Source organism: Oncorhynchus clarkii, chromosome 29, assembly GCF_045791955.1.
Source record: "Oncorhynchus clarkii lewisi isolate Uvic-CL-2024 chromosome 29, UVic_Ocla_1.0, whole genome shotgun sequence".
Lineage (NCBI taxonomy): Eukaryota > Metazoa > Chordata > Actinopteri > Salmoniformes > Salmonidae > Oncorhynchus > Oncorhynchus clarkii.
Window position 1 is genome coordinate 32,651,174 of NC_092175.1, and position 21,066 is coordinate 32,672,239.

Consider the following 21,066-nt stretch of genomic DNA (forward strand, 5'->3'; position numbering starts at 1 on the left):
CAGTGCCAGAATAGAAGACACATTCCAAGAGCTTTGTCTGTGCAAATAGACAAACTGACAACCAGTCCTTAGAGGACACAAACTCTGGGATCTACAGGACAACAGCATTTTCACGGTCCCATAACGCTCCCTCAATAGAGCGTCTCACCATCTTGGTTTGTATCACATGGCCCAGAATTTGTTATGGTGGCATCGTAAATCAAATTTTCAGTTTAGTCTAATCTACACTTCTTTTTTGAGGGAAGTTTGACCAATGTTAACTAGAACAGATGTTTTTCAAGAATGGGGTGCCAAGTGGATACTCTACCAGTGGTGTAAAGTACTTAAGTAAAAATAAGTGGCGCAGCGGTCTAAGGTACTCCATCTCAGTGCTTGATGCATCATTACAGACACCCTGGTTCAAATCCAGGCTGTAGCACAACTGGCCGTGATTGGGAGTCCCATAGGGCGGCGCACAATTGGCCCAGCATCGTCCGGGTATGGCCGGTGTAGACTAACATTGTAAATAAGAATTTGTTCTTAACTAACTTACCTAGTTATATATATTTGTTTATACTTGAAAGTACTACTTAAGTAGTTTTTGGGGGTATCTGTACTTTGATATTTTTGGCTACTTTTACTACACTCCTAAAGAAAATAATGTACTCCACACATTTTCCCTGACACCCAAAAGTACTCGTTACATTTTGAATGCTTAGCAGGACAGAAATTGGTCCAATTCGCACACCTATCAAGAGAACATCCCTGGTCATTCCTACTGCCTCTGAGCTGGTGGACTCACTAAACACACATGCTTCATTTGTAAATGATGTCTGTTGGAGTGTGCCTCTGGCTAGATGTAAATTATGCCATGTGGTTTGCTTAATATAAGGAATTTGTAATGATTTATACATTTAAGTACGGTATATTTTAGCATTTCTAAATACTTTTGATACTTAAATATATTTAAAAACTTTGACTTTTACACCAGTAGTATTTTACTGGGTGACTTTCACTTGAGTCATTTTCTATTAAGGTATCTTTACTTTTACTCAAGTATGACAATTGGGTACTAGTTCCAGCATTGCTCTCTACTTAGCCTACTTTTAGGTGCCCCTTTGTCCTAAGGTAATTACATTTGCCCTGAGGGTGGATAGAGAGAGGGAAGTGAATGAGTAGAGTGCTTTGGTGTGTAATGACCCCTAACTTTTCCTGGGTTAGTAACGATTTGGGGGAGCTGGGTATGACTTATTCTGACTAGTGGGTGGACCCTGGCCGTGTTTCCTTAGGAACACAGCACAAAGACAGCAGTCATGATGCTGAGGGGGGAGGGGGGGCGGACTAGTGAAATTACCCAGCACCGTAACACGTCAGCAATGAGTGTTTTAGAATATCCTTATTGAACAGCACCACGGTTTCTTAGCATAATACTACCGTAATGTGTATGGAATGAGGGACAACGATTGGGCTGGGAGACAATTCCCATGGCTTTTATTTGCAAATTCCAAATGCGTACTTACGAACCCCTCCCAACAATGCAGAAAGAAAAATATAGAATAAAAATAACAGGATATGAGACGTACTGTTTTTCTCTCCACCCAGCTGAGTTACTCGCTCTATAATAACGGGGAAGGACACTCCGCTGTGGTCTGTGCATGTCTGGTCTCAAATTGAGCTGGGTTGTGCCTCGCGGTTTACGATTAAATCATTACGATGAGTGGATTGCTTTTGTGACACTGTTACAAATTCCACTATGTTTTTCTATGCTGTTCTCCATTCATCCGTCAGTGTGATGGAATTGTATTATCATTGGACTAATAGAATATAGTACACTCCCACCACCTCTCCCATATCAATCTCATCAACTTCCTTCTGCTATAGTTGTCTTTTGCTCAGCTTCATGTTTTGTCTCCAAGGTTTATAAATAATACTCAATATGTGAAATAATGTGTTTTCATTACATTTGCAAATGTTTCTGTCACACCCATGTACTAACTAGTGATAGGCAATCAATACTTAGCCTACATGAACTGGATCTCAAATAATTAAATCCTAAACCCCTTCGAACAAGATTTTTCAGCCACACACTGGCATAACAATGTAATTACCCTGTAATAAATTGTATAATATGAACTTCTGTAACTTTGTGCCATAGACTGAATGGTTGCGTCTTCTTAAATTAACACATTTCTGGTAAGCATCAGTGGGGATGTGATGCTAAAGGAATGTGAAACCCCGCCGCCCTGTTTGAGATTTAGATAGAAGTCTCACGGTGGCACTCAGCATACCAAACTCTTTTCACTGGAGCATGCGTCCACACCACTTCTGATCATCATCACCACAGACCAGCAATCATACCCCTGGAAGAAAATAAAACGGAATCACTTTAATGTGGTTGATAGTCTGTGAAATTGTATTCGGTTGAACAGCGCACCCATCATTAAACACTGGTAAGTGTTTTGTGTTTAGTGGGCTAGCTAGTTAGCCCCCCCAAAATAAGCTATCCAAATTGGCTTTGTAACGTTAGCTAGCTAAACACATTGATGATCGACTAGATGGGGATACATTCATGTAAATAACAGGTATGGATAAATTATAGGTGGCTGGTGTACAGGCGCAAATTACCGAGATACCGTTAGGTAGCTAGCTAGTAAATAACATCGAAGTGTTGGCCCCCACCTGAAACGTGTGGCCAAGTTTTAAACTCTCTAAATGACGGTGTGGGAAGTTTTAAACCCACACGTTTATACGTTACAGACTCTAGTTGGTTCCGGAATTGGATCCCTTGATAAAGATGTTGAAATAAGACTGTATAAAATAAATACAAATACTGAGCTACAGTAGCTATATTGTATGCTAAATTTTATTTTATACTTAAACAAAATCTTTCTCGGAGCAATTGTATAACAAGTTAAGAGTCTCTCCTGTAATCAATACTTCAGCACCCTCCATTTACGAGGACAACCACACGGAGCTTTTTTCTGAAAGGTTTTATGAGATTGGAGAACACATTGGGAGAAATCTTAGACCATTCAGAATCTTTCCAGATCCTTGATATCCTTCGCCTGCGCATATGGACTGCCCTTTTCAATTCATACTACAGGTTTTCAGTGGGGTTCAAGTCCGGATACTAATAACCATAGCGAAATATAGATTTTTGTGACCAATTAACCATTCTTTGTAGATTTAGTTGTGTGCTTGGTTCCTCACCGGCCACAAAAGGGGTTCTGATTGTGAAATGCAGTTTTGTTCACTGAATCATTTTCGATGGTTTCTTTTGGTCGTTCAATATCCAGATCTGTTCCTAATCATCCCTCGAAAGATTCTTGACTTTGGTCTGGTTACTGTGATGATTGGTCTCCCGAGTGGTGCAGCAGTCTAATGCACTGCATCTCAGTGCTGGAGGCGTCACTACAGACCCTGGTTCAATTCCAGGTTGTATCACAACCGTCTGTGATTGGGAGTCCCGTAGGCCGGCGCACAATTGGCCCAGTGTCTTTAGGGGTAGACCTACATTGTAAATAAGAATTTGTTCTTAACTGACTTTTTGGAAAAAAATTGAGATCCTGTACACGGTAAAAGTTGGAAATAATGTATAATTTGTATCTAGTGCGGTGGAGGGATAGGGGCCAATTATGTGTGCGCACGGTCGTGTGTTGACTGACAGTAGTCCCAGGAAGTTCCATCTGACTGCACATAGAGCCCTCTGTGATTTAGAGACAGCGTGGCAGCATAGGTAGAGTGAGGGGAAAACTGGTCAAATAGAGGTGGCTTAATTTGCTACACAGAATTTTCCTTTTAATTCCATTGATACCCACTGGGGTATTCAAATCAATCTTGAAGGTATTGCCATTCAGATTATGCTTTGAAAATCATTTTAGTTTTGATAGTCAGTATTGACTTTCAAATAGCACAGCACATAAAGCCAACCAGGGTTCTCACCAAAAAATGAGAGGTACTGTGCCATCTTTTGGACTGGCTGTGCCACTATGTAAAACATATATTTATATGGCAGGTGTTCAAAAACACAAATCTCTCGGGCCTCCACCCCAGCCATATTCGGCAGCACCACCTTGTTAAAAAATCCCGGTGAGAACCCTGCCAACGTTTTGACCTCGAGGCTGGAGCCCTTCTCAATGACGTGCTGGATACCAGACATCCTTGGGAAAGGCCAAACTCAAAGGCTTGACTGAAACCATGGGTTGATGTGCTGGTCTAAAAAATATATATTTTCGAGGCTTTAGTTTATTACTTTGTTTATATAATTATTAAGGCATGGACTGTACACTGCAATTCAGCTCTTATATTCCAATGTTGTACACCATGACAAACTAAACTTTACTATTACGGCAAGTTATTAGAAAATGCATATACAGAGCATTCGGAAAGTCTTCAGACCCCTTGACTTTTTCCACATTTGGTTGTTACAGCCTTATTCTAAAATGTAGTAAATAAATGTTTTTCCTAATAAATCTACACACAATACCCCATAATGAAAAAGCAAATTATTTTTAAGGAAGTTTTGCAAATTGATTAAATATATAACAGAAATACCTCATTTACATATTCAGACCTTTTGCTATGAGACTCGAAATTGAGCTCAGATACATCCTGTTTCCATTGGTCATCCTTAAGATGTTTCTACAACTTGATTGAAGTCCACCTGTGGTAAATTCAATTGATTGGACATGATTTGGAAAGGCAAGCACCTGTCTATATAAAGGTTGACAGTGCATGTCAGAGCAAAAACCAAGCCATGAGGTCGAAGGAATTGTCCGTAGAGCTCAGAGACAGGATTGTGTCGAGGCACAGATATGGAGTACACCAAAAATGGCCTCATCATTCTTAAATGGAAGTAGTTTGGAACCACCAAGACTCTTCCTAGAGCTGGCCGCCTGGCCAAACGGAGCAATCGGGGGAGAAGGGCCTTGGTCAGGTAGGTGACCAAGAACCCGATGGTCACTCTGACAGAGCTCCAGAGTTCCTCTGTGGAGATGGGAGAACCTTCCAGAAGGACAACCATCTCTACAGCACTCCACCAATCAGGCCTCTATGGTAGAGTGGCCAGACGGAAGCCACTCCTCAGTAAAAGGCACATGACAGCCCATTTGGAGTTTGCCAAAAGGCACCTAAAGGACTCTCAGACCATGAGAAACAAGATTCTCTGGTCTGATGAAACCAAGATTGAACTCTTTGGCAGATGAAAACCTGCTCAGGACCTCAGACTGGGGGAGAAGGATCACCTTCCAACAGGACAACGGCCCTAAGCACACATCCAAGACAACGTAGGGGTGGCTTCGTGACAAGTCTCTGAATGTCCTTGAGTGCCCCAGCCAGTGCCCAGACTTGAACGTTACAAGCCTGTAGCACCATACCCAAGAAGACTCAAGGCTGTAATCACTGCCAAAAGCATTTCAACAAAGTACTGAGTAAAGGGTCTGAATACTTATGTAAATGTGTTATTTCCGTTTTTTTAAACTTAAGTGGTTTTGCTTTGTCATTAAGGGGTATTGTGTGTAGATTGAGGAGGGGGAATTATTGTATCAATTTTAGAGTAAGACTGTAATTTAACAAAATGTGGAAAAAGTCAATGGATCTGAATACTGTCCGAATGCACTGTATCTAATTGACACCCTGCTTGGTAAAGGATGTCAGTAGTGCCAGGGGTTAAAATAAATGACAGGCCCATCTGTATTTGCTTAGTTTCTGTTAAATGGAAATGTTGGGAAAAAATATAGCTATTTTATCACTCAATCCATTGAAAAAATGTGTATGTAGACCCATGATTGTACATGATTGTATTTTCTTTCTCGAGAGGGAGAATGATGGAGGTGAGGAGGATCTGTTGTATTGGGGCTGGCTACGTGGGCGGTCCCACCTGCAGCGTCATCGCCCAGATGTGCCCTGAAGTGACGGTTACCGTTGTTGACGTGAACGAGGACCGCATCCGTGCCTGGAATTCTGATAGCCTTCCCATCTTTGAGGTGAGTGGGAGACAAGATTATTACAAGAAACTATCGGAATAGATCTTAACTTAGTAGAATTTGTCTCAACTGCAGGAAATTAAGTAAAACTGTATTACTCATTCATATCCATGTTTCTCAAAGATCTGTCCTAACTTGTATTGGTCTTTCCAATATTTCCAGCTTTTAGTGTTGCCACGTAAAGTCATTCATTTTGGCCACTTGACTTTTGATCTCTCATGATACTTTTGACACTTGTGCTCTAACAACCTCTCTCTCTTTCTAGCTTGGACTCCAGGAAGTGGTGGACTCATGCCGCGGGGTCAACCTTTTCTTCTCCACAGACATTGATGAGGCCATAAAAAATGCAGACCTGGTCTTCATATCTGTAAATACTCCTTTTCAACACTTTCCTTTCTTATGTCAATTGCTTTCATTGGAAGTATTGTTGAGACATGTGTCTCAGTTTTGCTTTCTTTGAAGGTAATAGTAATCATTTGGTGGTTGTTTATATTTGTCCTACTTCACACATGTACAAGTGTGTATTTATAAAAAAATAATGTTTTTTTTGCATATCTCCCCCTAAGACAACCTCTGGGGGTCACAACCAGGGTCAGCAATTAGGGTTAAGTGCCTTGCTCAAGGACACAGACAGATATTCCACCTTGTCTGCTCGGGGATTCGACCTAGTGACCTTTAGTTAACTGGCCAAATGCTCAAACCACTAGGCTACCTGCCGCCCCAAAATGCAGTGATGGTGAAAGATCCATGATTGAATCCACCTGAAACATTTCCCCTTTCCTTTGCCAGGTTAATACGCCTACCAAGACATTTGGGATTGGTAAGGGTCGAGCAGCAGACCTGAAGTACATAGAAGCATGTGCCCGGCGCATTGCCGATGTCTCCAGTGGCTGTAAGATTGTTGTGGAGAAAAGCACAGTTCCTGTACGTGCTGCTGAGAGCATCCGCCGCATCTTCAATGCCAACACCAAGAGTAGCCTCAGCTTCCAGGTGATTTCAGGGGACAGGCTTGCATGGGTGGATGGACTGCACATCAAACGTCTACTTTCATCTACCTGCCATGTCTTCAGGTCTTTAAAAGTATGATCTTGTTCTCCTGCAGGTTCTCTCAAACCCAGAGTTTCTTGCTGAGGGAACAGCCATCACTGATCTGAAGAATCCAGACAGGGTATTGATTGGGGGGGATGAGACCCCTGAGGGCCAACATGCTATTCAGGCCTTGCGGAGCATCTATGAACACTGGGTCCCCAAGAACAAGATCATCACCACCAATACCTGGTCCTCTGAGCTTTCCAAGCTGGTATTTATATGTCCTTCTAAGTCCTTCTGTACATTACTGTATAACAATCTCAGGTCAGCAGCGGTACGATCTGAGACTAGTGGTCGACCGATTATGATTTTTCAATACCGATACCGATTATTGGAGGACCAAAAAAAGCCGATACCGATTAAATCGACCAATTTTTTTACAATTTTTTATTTGTAATAATGACAATTACAACAATACTGAATGAACACTTATTTTAACTTAATATAATACATCAATAAAAAACAATTTAGCCTCAAATAAATAATGAAATATGTTCAATTTGGTTTAAATAATTCAAAAACGGGTTGGAGAAGAAAGTAAAAGTGCAATATGTGCCATGTAAAAAAGTTAACGATTAAGTTCCTTGCTCAGAACATGAGAACATATGAAAGCTGGTTGTTCCTTTTAACATGATATTTCAATATTCCAAGATAAGAGGTTTTAGGTTGTAGTTAATATAGTATTTAAAGGACTATTTCTCTATACAATTTGTATTTCATATACCTTTGACTATTGGATGTTCTTATAGGCACTTTAGTATTGCCAGTGTAACAGTATAGCTTCCGTCACTCTCCTCGCCCCTACCTGGGCTCGAACCAGGAACACATCGACAACAGCCACCCTCGAAGCAGCGTTACCCATCTCTCCACAAAAGCCACGGCCCTTGCAGAGCAAGGGGAACAACCACTCCAAGTCTCAGAGTGAGTGACGTTTGAAACGCTATTAGCGCGCACCCCGCTAACTAGCTAGCCATTTCACATTGGTTACACCAGCCTAATCTTGGGAGTTTATAGGCTTGAAGTCATAAACAGCTCAATGCTTGAAGCACAGCGAAGAGCTGCTGGCAAACACACAAGTGCTGTTTGAATGAATGCTTATCAGCCTGCTGCTGCCTACCACCGCTCAGTCAGACTGCTCTATCACATATCAAATTATAGACTTAATTATAACATAATAACACACACAAATATGAGCTTTTGGTCATTAATATGGTCGAATCCGGAAACTCATTTATTAATTTATTATTTCAGTGAAATACGGAACCGTTCCGTATTTTATCTAAATGGGTGGCATCCCTAAGTCTAAATATTCCTGTTACAATGTACAACCTTCAATGTTATGTCATAATTACGTAAACTTCTGGCAAATTAGTTCGCAACTAGCCAGGCTACTCAAACTGTTGCATATACCCTGACTCTGCGTGCAATGAACGCAAGAGAAGTGACACAATTTCTACTGGTTAATATTGCCTGCTAACCTGAATTTCTTTTAAATAAATATGCAGGTTTAAAATATATACTTCTGTGTATTGATTTTAAGAAAGGCATTGGTGTTTATGGTTAGGTACAGTCGTGCAACGACTGTGCGTTTTTCGCAAATGCGCTTTTGTTAAATCATCCCCCTGCTTTGCATCAATTATATGCAACGCAGGACACGCTAGATAAACTAGTAATATCATCAACCATGTGTAGTTAACTAGTGATTATGATTGATTGTTTTTTATATGATAAGTTTAATGCTAGCTAGCAACCTACCTTGGCTTCTTACTGCATTCGCGTAACAGGCAGGCTCCTCATGGATGAGAGGCAGGTGGTTAGAGCGTTAGACTAGTTAACTGTTAGGTTGCAAGACTGAATCCCGGAGCTGACAAGGTAAAAAAAAAAAAAAAAAATTAAATAAAAAAAAAATCGGTCGACCTCTATCTGAGACACCTCCTGCAATGTTTCCTGCCTCTATTCATTGGCTCACTTCTCTATCCTTGGTTTTCCCCAAAAAAAATTATAGGCAGCCAATGCCTTTCTTGCCCAACGTATCAGTAGCATCAACTCTATCAGTGCCCTCTGTGAGGTAACCGGTGCTGATGTGGAGGAGGTGGCACATGCCATTGGGACAGACCAGAGAATAGGCAGCCGCTTCCTGAAGGCCAGCGTAGGTGAGTGGGAGAGAAGCAAGGCGGGAGTGGTTGAGTTGTGGGGTAGTAACAGTTAAGTTGTGGTTGGATGAGATCATTGGATGACTGAGCGGTTGGATGAGATCATTGGATGACTGAGTGATTGGGTTTCAGTTATGGAAAAGTGGGATGTGAGTGGATGAGTTCAGTCATGATACATTCTGTGTTTTTGTTTCACAGGATTTGGTGGCAGCTGTTTCCAGAAAGACGTTCTCAATCTTGTGTACCTATGCGAGGCGCTGAACTTACCCGAGGTTGCAAGATACTGGCAACAGGTGTGCTTTTATCATCAACTCAAAGTAGTGCAATACAGAACTCGCTTCTCATTTGATAAGACATTCCTGTAACACTTTTTGGTTTTACGGTCAGTAAAATACAGTATCACAATGACAAATGCTGAACATCTCATTGTTGTGTCTCCCAGGTTATAGAGATAAACGACTACCAGCGAAAACGATTCTCCTCACGGATAATCAACTGCCTCTTCAACACAGTGACAGACAAGAAGATAGCCTTGCTCGGATTCGCTTTCAAGAAAAACACTGGCGATACAAGGTATGGAGGGGCATTTAAAATATTTATCTGCTTACATCCAAAGCTCTGAGCGTATTGTCCTGTTGCCCCCTCTAAGCTCATATACTCATATCCTTGTGTGCATTTTGTTTTTAGGGAATCCTCTAGTATCTACATCAGTCGCTACCTGCTGGAGGAGGGAGCCTGTCTACACATCTATGACCCAAAGGTTAAAGCTGAGCAGATCATGCAGGACCTGACTAAGCCCACACCCTCAGAAAGACATGACACTGCCACAGGTAGCTTTTTTTTCGCTCATTCTAATGAGATGGGATTAATGTTTGTTGTACAATTGTGTGAAAAAGTTGTATTTATATGCATGAAGTAATCCTTGTTTATTCTCGCTCATCCTAGTTTCTCGTCTAGTCACCATCGTCACAGACCCATACAAGGCTTGTGAGAATGCCCATGCAATTGTGATCTGCACAGAGTGGGATATGTTCAAGGTGTGTATTTACATTTTTAAGCTACTCACTCATCAAATGGCAAGGAGATATTTTGGTGCCACTTATATAATAACATAACGTTGCACTGTTAATTGATGAAAGGGAGCTCTCAATGTAAACCATGAAGTCTATATTTGTATTGCAGGAACTGGACTATGAGAGGATCCATAAAGCCATGCTGAAACCTGCCTTCATCTTTGACGGCAGAAGGATCTTGGACAGCTTGCACGACCAACTCCAGCATATTGGCTTCCAGGCGAGTAACCACGGCCACAGTAAAAAGTATATGTTTTGTAACATACACCGGATAGGTGCAGTGAAATGTGTTGTTTTACAGGGTCAGCCATTGTATTATGGCAAATTAGGGATAAGTGCCTTAGTCAAGGGCACATCGGCAGATTTTTCACCTTTTCGAACTGGTCCAACACTCTAACCGCTAGGCTAATAGTCATCCTACAGTAAGACGTGAACAATGTCTAGGACTCTGATGAGATTATGAAAACACCCTAAGACCAAAAAAAGGTTGTCTTTTCTTTTGGAAGGCTGTGCTGACAATAAAGCCAAAGGTCCATTCACAGCAGCATGCTTAGTGAGTCCCATTAGTGTTTGAAAAAAGTTGAGTAATAGACAGTCCAGCAGTTTCCAAAGTAACAGTTTTGTCCTTTCCAGGTGGAGACTATTGGGAAAAGAGTTAACCAAAGAATCCCTTTCACTACCAGTGGCGACAGGTCAGAAATGGACCAACCGCAACCATTGAAGAAGAACAAACTGTGAAGTGTTCTTTACAGGACAGCAGCGTCAGAGCCGGCTCAATGCAGTAGTAAATTAAACCAAGTTATAATTTTTCTGTAATATTAAAATCAGTCATTTCAGCACCTGCATCAACTAGATGGGATGACTTCAAACAAATAATTATGTTAGCTACAATGAAAGAGAGGCCTGGAGAATGTTTTGGTTAGGGTTCAAGACCTGGTTTGTCAGCTACATGCGGCAACAATATCCCTCCAAACTTATGCTTAATTTCTTTGTTTTGTGCATGTTGGACAACTACCAGGGTTTGGATGTTTTACTTACACAAGGGGTAAAACAACTTAAACTGATTTCATAACTTTCTGTATTTGCCCTTTTTTCAAGTTTTCTGCCTAAAGTATTCCTGTATGAAAGCAATTTTTAAAGGACAGATTCCATTTTTCTTACTGAAGATAATGTATTTAGTTTTTATTCATTTCAAAGCAATTTTTATACAAGATGGTGCTAGTTGAATGTGAACTTAAGCAGTGTGAACATGAACCCGAAAATGCTATATTCTAATTATATGTATTATCTTTATGCATGAACTCTGTAAAGTAAAACATTTATCTATAGTTTTTACATGCAGAATAAAAAGCATTTTTAGTATCTGGAATTTAAAAAAAAATAATTTACAGGCCCAGAATCAATAGTACTGTACTACAATTATGTTACTTTCTCTCAAGTGTTGTGTACTATGTAGTGGTGTCCCCCTCTTTATTAGTTAGAGGTCTCATGGATGGTCAGGCATTCGCACGGTCATTCTGTCAGCTAATTCTAGGAAACTGCATACGTAACTGCATACCTCGGTCGACAGTCTTGATGCACTGCTGGGTTCTCCATGGAGCAGCGGCTTTATTTGACACATGAACCTAATCCTCAACATCTGTTCTGCTCTGACAAATGCACTTTAGCAACAAGGCCCAAATTATGACGCACATGTAGTGCCTTCAGAAAATATTCATACTCCTTGACTTATACCACATTTAGTTGGTGTTACAGCCTGAATTCAAAATGGATTCAATATTTTTTCCCTCACCTATCTACACACAATACCCCGTTATGACAAAGTGAAAACATGTTTTTAGATAAAAATTTTAAAAAATACAGAAATATGTAAGTATTCACACCCCTTTGCTATGGCACTCCAAATTGAGCTTAGGTGCATCCAATTTCCTTTGATCATCCTTGGGATGTCGCTACAACTTGATTGGAATCCAATTCATTTGTTTGGACAGGATTTTTAGAAAGAAACACACCTGTCGTGCGGCAGGTAGCCAGCCGCAAGGTTAGAACGTGGGCCGGTAACCAAAGTTTGTTGGTTCAAATACTGGAACTGACGAGGTCAAAAATATATAATCTGTCACTGTGCCCTTGAGCAAGGCACTTAACCCTAATTGCTCCAGGGGCACTGTACAATGGCTACCCATACTGTGACCCCAAAAAACATTTAGATTACACACTTGCCTGCAACAGGACAGATGTAAGCACCCCCCAAATTGTTATTATTACATACATTACATTACATTACATTATATAGAAGGTCCCATAGTTGTCAGAGTAGAATCTATACCTTGAAGTCCAAGGAACTGTACGCACAGTACCAGTCAAAAGTTGACACACCTACTCATTCAAGAGTTTCTTTATTTTGACTATTTTCTACATTGTAGAATAATAGTGAAGACATTAAAACTATGACATAACACATATGGAATCATGTAGTAACCAACAAAAAGTGTTAAATAAATCATTTATATTTGAGATTCTTCAATATAGCCACCCGTTGCCTTGAGCTTTGCACACGCTTGTCATTCTCTCAACCAGCTTCACCTGGAATGCTTTTCCAACAGTCTTGAAGGAGTTCACACATATGCTGAGCACTGTTGGCTGCTTTTCCTTCACTTTGCACCCCAAATAAAACCAAATCATCTCAATTGGGTTGAGGTCAGGTGATTGTGGAGACCAGGTCATCTGATGCAGCACTCCATCCCTCTCCTTCTTTGTCAAATAGCCCTTACACAGCCTGGAGGTGTGTTGGGTCATTGTCCTGTTGAAAAACAAATGATAGTTCCACTAAGCGCAAACCAGATGGGATGGCGTATCGCTGCAGAATGCTGTGGTAGCCATGCTTGTCACGGTTTTCTGTATGGGAAAGAGAGTCGGACCAAAATGCAGCGTGTAGATTGCGATCCATGTTTAATGAACGAACGTAAAACACGAATCAATAACAAACACTACAAAACAAAGAACTTAACAAAAACCAAAACAGCCTATACTTGTGTAAACAGAGACAGGACCAACGACACATAGGACAATCACCCACGACAAACTCAAAGAATATGGCTGCCTAAATATGGTCCCCAATCAGAGACAACGATAAACACCTGCCTCTGATTGAGAACCACTCCAGACAGCCATAGACTTTGCTAGATCACCCCACTAGCTACAATCCCAATGCATACACACCAAAACCCCAAGACAAAACACACCACAATACAAAAACCCCATGCCACACCCTGGCCTGACCCAATACATGAAGATAAATACAAAATACTTCGACCAGGGCGTGACAATGCTGGTTAAGTGTGCCTTGAATAAATCACAGACAGTGTCACCAGCAAAGCACCAATTCTCTTCTTCTTATTTGTGTCCTTTAGTTGTGGTTTCTTTGCAGAAATTCGACCATGAAGGCCTGATTCATGCAGTCTCCTCTGAACAGTTGATGTTGAGATGTGTCTGTTACTTGAACTCTGTGAAGCATTTATTTGGGCTGCAATTTCTGAGCCTAGTAACTCTAATGCACTTATCCTCTGCAGCAGAGGTAACTCTGGGTCTTCCTTTCCTGTGGTGGTCGTCATAAGAGGCAGTTTCATCATAGCGCTTGATGGTTTTTGAAACTGCACTTGAAGGAACTTCCAAAGTTCTTGAAATGTTCCAGATTGACTGACCCTCATGTCTTAAAGTAATGATGGACTGTAGTTTCTCTTTGATTATTTGAGCTGTTCTTGCCATAATATGGACTTGGTCTTTTACCAAATAGGGCTATCTTCTGTATACCACCCCTACCTACCTTGTCACAACACAACTGATTGGCTCAAATGCATTAAGGAAAGAAATTCCACAAATTAACTTTCAACAAGGCACACCTGTTAATTGAAATGCATTCCAGGTGACTACCCCATGAAGCTGGTTGAGAGAATGCCAATAGTGTGAAAAGCTGTCATCAATAAAATGAAGAATTTTACTACTTTAAAGAATTTCAAAAACAAAATATATTTTGATTTGTTTAACACTTTTTTGGTTACTACATGATGTGTTATTTCCTTGTTTTGATGTCTTCACTATTATTCTACAAAGTAGAACATAGTAAAAAATAAATAAAAACCCTTGAATGAGTAGGTGTGTCCAAAGTTGACTGGTACTGTACATCTCCGAGATTGTGATGAGGCATATATTTGTGGAAGTGTTTAAAAATATTTATAGTGTTGAAAATTCCAAGAGCACAGTGGTCTCCATCATTGGGAAGTTGAAAAAAATATGGAACTACCCAGACTCTGCCTAGTGCTAGCTGTCCGACCAAACTGAGCAACCAGGCAAGAACGACCTTGGTCAGGGAGGTGACCAAGAACCCAATGACCACTGACAGAACTACAGAGCTCCTTGGCTGAGATGGGAGAACCTGCCAGAAAGACAATAGTCTCTACAGCACTTCACCAATCTGGGCTTTATGGGAGAGTGGCCAGACGGAAGCCACTCTTGAGAAAAAGCCACATGACAACAAACCTGGAGTTTGCAAAAAGGATGTGAAAGACTCAAGAGCATAAGGCAAGATATTCTGTGGTCTGAAGAGACAAACATTTAAATATTTGGCCTGAATGCAAAGCGCTATGTCTGGAGAAAACCAGGCACAACATCACCCGTCTAACACCATCCCTACTGTGAAGCATGGTGGTGGCAGCATCATGCTATGGGGATGCTTTTCAGCGGTAGGGACTGGGAGACTGGTAAGGATAGAGAAAACAATGAATGGAGACAAATACAGGCAAATCCTTGATGTGAACCTGCTTCAGAGTGCAAACAACCTTAGACTGAGGGCAAAGATTTACGTTCCAACAGGAAAATGACCCCAAGCATACAGCCAAAGAAATGCTGGAATGGCTTCAGAACAAGAATGAGAAAGTCATTGAGTGGCCCAGCCAAAGCCCAGACTTGAATCCTATAAAAAAAAATTGTGGAAAGACTTGAAGATTGCTGTTTCCTGCCACTCCCCATCTAATTTAGCAGAACTTGAGAAAATCTGCAAGGAAGAATGGGAGAAAATCCCCAAATCCAGATGTGCAAAGCTGATACAGATATACCCAAGATGACTCAAAGCTGTAATCTCAGCCAAAGGTGCTTCTACAAAGTGTTGATTTAGGGATGTGAATACTTATGTAAATTAGATATTTCTATATTTAATTTTCAATAAATTTGCAACCATTTCAAAAAACATGTTTGCACTTTGTCATAATGGGATATTGTGTATGGATGGGTGGGGAAGAATATTTAATACATTTTTAATTCAGGCCGTAACACAACTAAATGTGGAATAAGTCAAGGGGTATGAATATGTTCTGAAGGCACTGTATGTGTTGTCCACTAATCATAACCGTAAGTACGCAATTTCCTTTCAATAACAGCGGAGAGCCAAAACCATTGATGATCATGCCAAAGCAGATTGATTGCGCTCAGTCACCACAGTTTATATTGCTCATGCAAAGAGGGGAGGATTTAAACTTTTATGCAATCACTACCACTAAATATTCAGAGACAAACAGTATTTCAATTTCATGTAAGCTATTCATGCCATTGGTATTTACAAATACTCAAAATACATCCCTCATAGGGACTGGGGGGGGGGGGGGGGGGGGGGGGGGGGGGATGGGAAAACAAACTGAAAATATATATTTTTTTATTGCCATTATTACATTTGTGATTGTTTTAATAGTTGACACAATTATTACAGTTAATATATTGTTTTTGTTGAATTCACAATTAATTCATTTGGGGGCTTTTATTTTGAAGATGTCATTCCGGATATTCCGTCAGCAGAGAAAACAAATGAACGTTTTTTCCATCCACGAATTTTGCCTTGAACGATGGCGTGCCCTTTTTTACGAGATCCAATTGACATCGGGGCACAAGTTGTGAGAAAAACAATACGAACTAAGCGTTTGTTCAAAGACAGACAAAATCCTCTAAGTTTTTCCGAAGAATACATTAACGAGAGGTATCACTTCTCGTCTCATTGTATAGTATACCTGGCGGATCTGTTGACACCTTCATTGAGCAACGATACACTCCGCAGCTGTGCGCTTACAGTAATGCAAACACTCTGCATCGGTTTACATTTTTTCGCATGTGGAGAATATATGCATGCAGTCGGTGACGCTGAAAATTTGAGCAAATCCACAGTTTGTCGAGCCATACGGAGAGTATGCAACGCACTGACGAGAATTCTCCCTGATTTCGTGAAGTTCCCTGGTCATTGTTCTCAACAAGAAGTTAAAGACGGCTTTTATAGAATAGCAGGTTATGTATTTCATAGTAGGCCATTGCTTTTGTTAGCTTAGTTTAACTTACTAGTACTATCTAAATAATTTAACGCCTGTGATCGTTGCAGGACTACCTAATGTAATTGGTGTGGTGGACTCCACTCACATATCCATCAAAGCGCCTTCAGGACCAGAGGTATCTGATTATACTAATCAGAGATCATTTCACAGCATAAATGTGCAGGTAATACTGGGGAAGGTGTAAATGCTTAACTGTGATAAAGAAATAATATATTTATAAAATATATTCCTAGAGAATGCAATTTGAAAACTCACTGCATTGTAAATCTTTTCCAGGTGGTTTGTGATTCGCAATGTCTCATCACAAACATTGAGGCAAAGTGGCCTGGATCTGTGAATGACTTCCACATACTCCAAAAGAGTGTGCTGTACCATCAGTTTCAGCAAGGTGACAACATTACACAATCACAATGACAAAAGTTACAACTTCCAAGTTCTATGATTTCAGCATGTCTCTCTTACCTCCCTTACTTCTCAGGTTGTTTTGATGGGCAGCTTGTGGCTGACAATGAGTATCCCTGTCTTCCATTCTTGATGACGCCATACCTGAATCCTAAACCAGGCGCAGAGAGCTGCTTCAACGAGGCACTGTACGAGACAAGGGCATGCATTAAGACAACATTCACCACGTTACGGTCCCGATTTGGTTGTTTGAAGGGTCTCAGAGTATCGCCACAGAGAGCTTGTGACATAATAGTGGCATGCATGGTCCTTCATAACGTTGCAATCATTCGTAAGGAGGCTCCACCCTGTTTCAGTTGGATGCCCCGGGAAAACCCAGAGCCTGTTCACTGTGATTACCAAGATGGTACAGCAATCAGGGATAGCATTGCTGCTCAGCTCTTTGTGTCATGCAGCCAAGTGTTATGACAATTTCACACAATTACATTTTCTCCCCTAAGTGATTGAACCACAGTGGCCTTTTCTCAATTGGATTTGCTCAACTCCTGGATCCCATGTCCTCTGTTCTCTCTGGCCCCCATTTTTTTTTAAAGTTAAAAGCTAATGAGATTTGAAAATGTGCTTGTATGAAATGATTCCTCCAATCATGCATCATCAGGCAAATTACATTTACAGGGTGGAATCACAAAATAACTGTAGCTAGTTGTACAAGCTATTTTATAGATAAAAGGATAGCATATTGTTTTTAAATGTTTGCATGCTTTTCTGATTTTAGAAAACAATCGGTGATTCATAGGGGGTGTGGCGGATGTCAAAACTTTTCTGAAAAAGCTACACTTGTGCTTCCTTGCCAAAAGGAGGCTATTGAGGAGGGGAGGACAGTCTTCCGTTTGCCTACTAACAAATTAACATGCTCCTCGACCACTTTCTGGGTCACGGGAGGAGGGTAGACTTCTGCCCAAATGAGAAAAGGCCACTGACTACATATAGACGCTGCACCACTCCAGAGATGCCCTCCAGAGATCAGTAAATGGAAGAAGGAATCTGACACACCTTTTTTGGGTGGGGAGGGGGAGAACATTTATTCAATAAGTAAAACTGAAAGATTGCAATAACTGTACATAAGCATGATTCATTTCCGTTCATGACTGCAAAGAAAAGAGAAACATGTACATGAGCTAAGGTTGATAGAAATTTCATGAATAAATCCAAAATTGGTTAAATTAGAAATATGACAACTGGTTGTTGAAGTGACGTGGATGGTTTTAGGTTAATTTACATTCTGAACAGCCTTCCTGTTAGTTTCTAAGTTGATTGTTCATTTAACTGTCCTACAATTCTACTAACATGATGCTGCTTGTGTGACATGACATCTTGTAAACATTAAGGTGTGGAACTTACATTTAATTGTTTCTCAAGTAATTTCATCTCCAAGGACATCTTTTGCATCTTTAATCTCCTGTAGTCAATCTCCTGTTGCAAGTATTTCATATACAAGTCCTTCACTTTGACATTTGAGGGCTTTCTTTTTTTGTCCCCCTTAAAAACATTGAGATTTAATCAAATGCATAATTTGTATTAATGGCTGCCATTACACCCATAATTTTCTCAGTATATTGTATTCATAATGTAGAAATATTAGACCTTACATGGCAAACACTTTTTTTTGGCATAATCTTACCTCTCTGTCCCATGTTTTGGAAGTGGATGGTGTGGCCTCAGGTGAGGTCTCGTTTATGCCTGGACCCTACGGAGGTGTAATGTTTAGGCCATTATCTTTATCTATGAGGTCTGATAACTGATTAGGCCACTTCCAGAATACTTTATATAATAACTATATACGCATCAAATACATTAATTTAACACATTCCACTTGAACATTTTCCAACCACACATCTCTTCTGAATAAACCACATTAGGCCTACCTCATGTATAGACGAATCTGACGTGATTTCTTCAGCATTGTCAATGTATACGACTGGTACCTGAAACATACAAAGTAGTCAAATTAACAAAAGTACAGTAGGCTGAGAAACAACTGCTTGAATGTTTTCTGTAGCTTTCGACAACTCACATTATTTAATGACACTTCGGACCCAGATTCTGCTGTGATCTCCTCTGATGTCATGTGGTTTGCTAGCACTACAAATGTATAATGCTTGTGTTAAAAAAAATGGTGAGGTCAATGCCAGATCTAAAAAGATGCAGTGGTGATCTCAATGGATTAGACTTGCCTCTCACAAAGTTTGAGCAGGAGAGTGTTGACTCGAGTTCTGTGGAAGAGGTTTCCTCTGTGATAGTGTCTATAGTGGAACAGAATTTCTGGGTTTCAGCCATCAGGTCCTCTGCAGCAGAAAAGACAGGTTGCAGTGGGCCTTCCTTGGTCTTCCGCCTATCTGCTTTTTTGGCTGGAATCAGAGATTACATTGTAAATTAGTATCTTGACAAAACGTCACAGTGGAGTCTATGGGGCAGTGCACGGACTGTGCAGCTCACCTGTTTGTACCATGTTCTTGTATTTCACCTTGACCTGCAGCCAACTTCGTTTTACTCCAGATGGATTAACCCTGTCAGGTAGAGGAAATAGTTTAATCTGAATGAATGAGTAGTTACAACATCTTCTCTACACACAACAAATAGCCTATCCAAAAACTGGATTGTTTACTTTGTGTTTATGTGTAACTTTCATCTCCACTGACTGTTTGACTTGAAATTGCAATATTGTCGCTAGGTATAGGTTGACATCTTGCAATTTCAATGGTTAACCACAGATGAGATGGATGAGGGAAAGCATGTAACCTTAACAGTAACCGTTATCTTTAGAATAAGGTTAGCTAGCTAGCTATACTAGCTGTTCGAAGATGCTGGTCAGACAGCTAACTTAGTTAGCTAAATTTGCTATCAGACAGGAATTACAAAGCCATTCATGGTTCCTTGTCAGACTGTACTGTAGCTAGCGAACTACTGAACGTAGCTAGAGTAACAAGCTAGTTAGTCAGCCCACTTCTTTACCGAGAGAGCTATCAACCAATTCATCACGCTACACTCACTGGGTACTGTATTTAAAATCTATGGCAGCTCACGTTACTTACGCGTTGACTGAATCGGCAATTTTCTGCCATGCTGCCTGTCTCGCTTTACCAGCAGCAGTTGTATTATTTTTGTGATTGAAAATATGTTTTAGGTCCTCAAACCGCTGAAGTATAACTTGCTGCTCTGCAGCACTGAAAAAGGCTGCCCTATCTCCCTTTTCCATTTTTTAAAATCACGTGGTGTGGTCGTTGTCATGGAGACTTACACATCAGGCTATTTATTTATCTTTATTTGTTTATATTATTTGAATATGATGCCCTACCTAAACAGATTCTGAAAATGAGAGAAAAGTAGATGCATATGATATTGAGAAATTAGATAAGAACATTATGCCCTCAGAAATGTCAAACCTGTAACATTATTTTGTTTGTTATTTTTATAATTTTGTATAATTGTGTCTTATTTTTAATGTATTTATTTTATTTATTTTTTTACCATTTTTTCTCCCCAATTTCGTGGTAAGGTATTGGTAGTCTTGGACAGTCTTGTCTCATCGCTGCAATTCCTGTACGGACTCGGGAGAGGCGAAGGTCAAGAGCCGTGCGTCCTCCGAAACACGACCCAACCACTGATTCTTGACACAATGCCCGCTTAAACCGGAAGCCAGCCAATGTGTTGGAGGAAACACCTGCTATACCTGGCAACCGTGTCAACGTGCATGTGCCCGGCCCGCCACAGGAGTCGCTAGAGCAAATAGAAAAAATACAAAACACCTATCCAGTGTATGTGACAATGAAAATAAAAAATGAATAAACAGATTTAGTACACAACTTGTTTCAAGCAGACCACCATAGTCCTGTGCCCAAGAACACACTCACATCTGTAGCCATGAAAGGCTGGTCATGGCTCACATCAACACCCTCACCCTGGACCCGTTCACTCCAATTCGCATACCGCCCTAACAGATCCACAGATGATGTAATCT

The 21,066-nt window shown here is 40.6% G+C and overlaps 3 protein-coding genes across 3 annotated transcripts; 2 read left to right on the forward strand and 1 right to left on the reverse strand.

The window, feature by feature from the left end:
• The first annotated feature begins 2,174 nt into the window (after positions 1-2,174).
• LOC139388356 (UDP-glucose 6-dehydrogenase-like) lies at positions 2,175-11,640 on the forward strand. Its single transcript, XM_071134975.1, has 12 exons — positions 2,175-2,429; positions 5,795-5,963; positions 6,229-6,330; positions 6,753-6,953; positions 7,066-7,263; positions 9,058-9,205; positions 9,404-9,498; positions 9,648-9,778; positions 9,893-10,035; positions 10,151-10,242; positions 10,388-10,498; positions 10,912-11,640. The coding sequence occupies exons 2-12, from the start codon at positions 5,802-5,804 to the stop codon at positions 11,014-11,016; spliced, it is 1,488 nt and encodes a 495-aa protein (XP_070991076.1). The 5' UTR covers positions 2,175-2,429; positions 5,795-5,801; the 3' UTR covers positions 11,017-11,640.
• A 4,529-nt stretch (positions 11,641-16,169) lies between these two features.
• On the forward strand, positions 16,170-18,981 carry LOC139388357 (putative nuclease HARBI1). Its single transcript, XM_071134976.1, has 4 exons — positions 16,170-16,602; positions 16,694-16,809; positions 16,923-17,034; positions 17,125-18,981. Exons 1-4 carry the CDS (start codon positions 16,170-16,172, stop codon positions 17,514-17,516), a joined length of 1,053 nt encoding a protein of 350 aa, XP_070991077.1. The 3' UTR covers positions 17,517-18,981.
• LOC139388358 (uncharacterized) lies at positions 18,119-20,664 on the reverse strand. The gene is made up of 8 exons (XM_071134977.1): positions 20,577-20,664; positions 19,545-19,615; positions 19,283-19,456; positions 19,123-19,190; positions 18,974-19,033; positions 18,730-18,795; positions 18,450-18,587; positions 18,119-18,196 (listed from the first exon to the last, which is right to left on the reverse strand). The coding sequence occupies exons 1-8, from the start codon at positions 20,633-20,635 to the stop codon at positions 18,191-18,193; spliced, it is 642 nt and encodes a 213-aa protein (XP_070991078.1). The 5' UTR covers positions 20,636-20,664; the 3' UTR covers positions 18,119-18,190.
• Between the last annotated feature and the right edge of the window lie 402 nt (positions 20,665-21,066).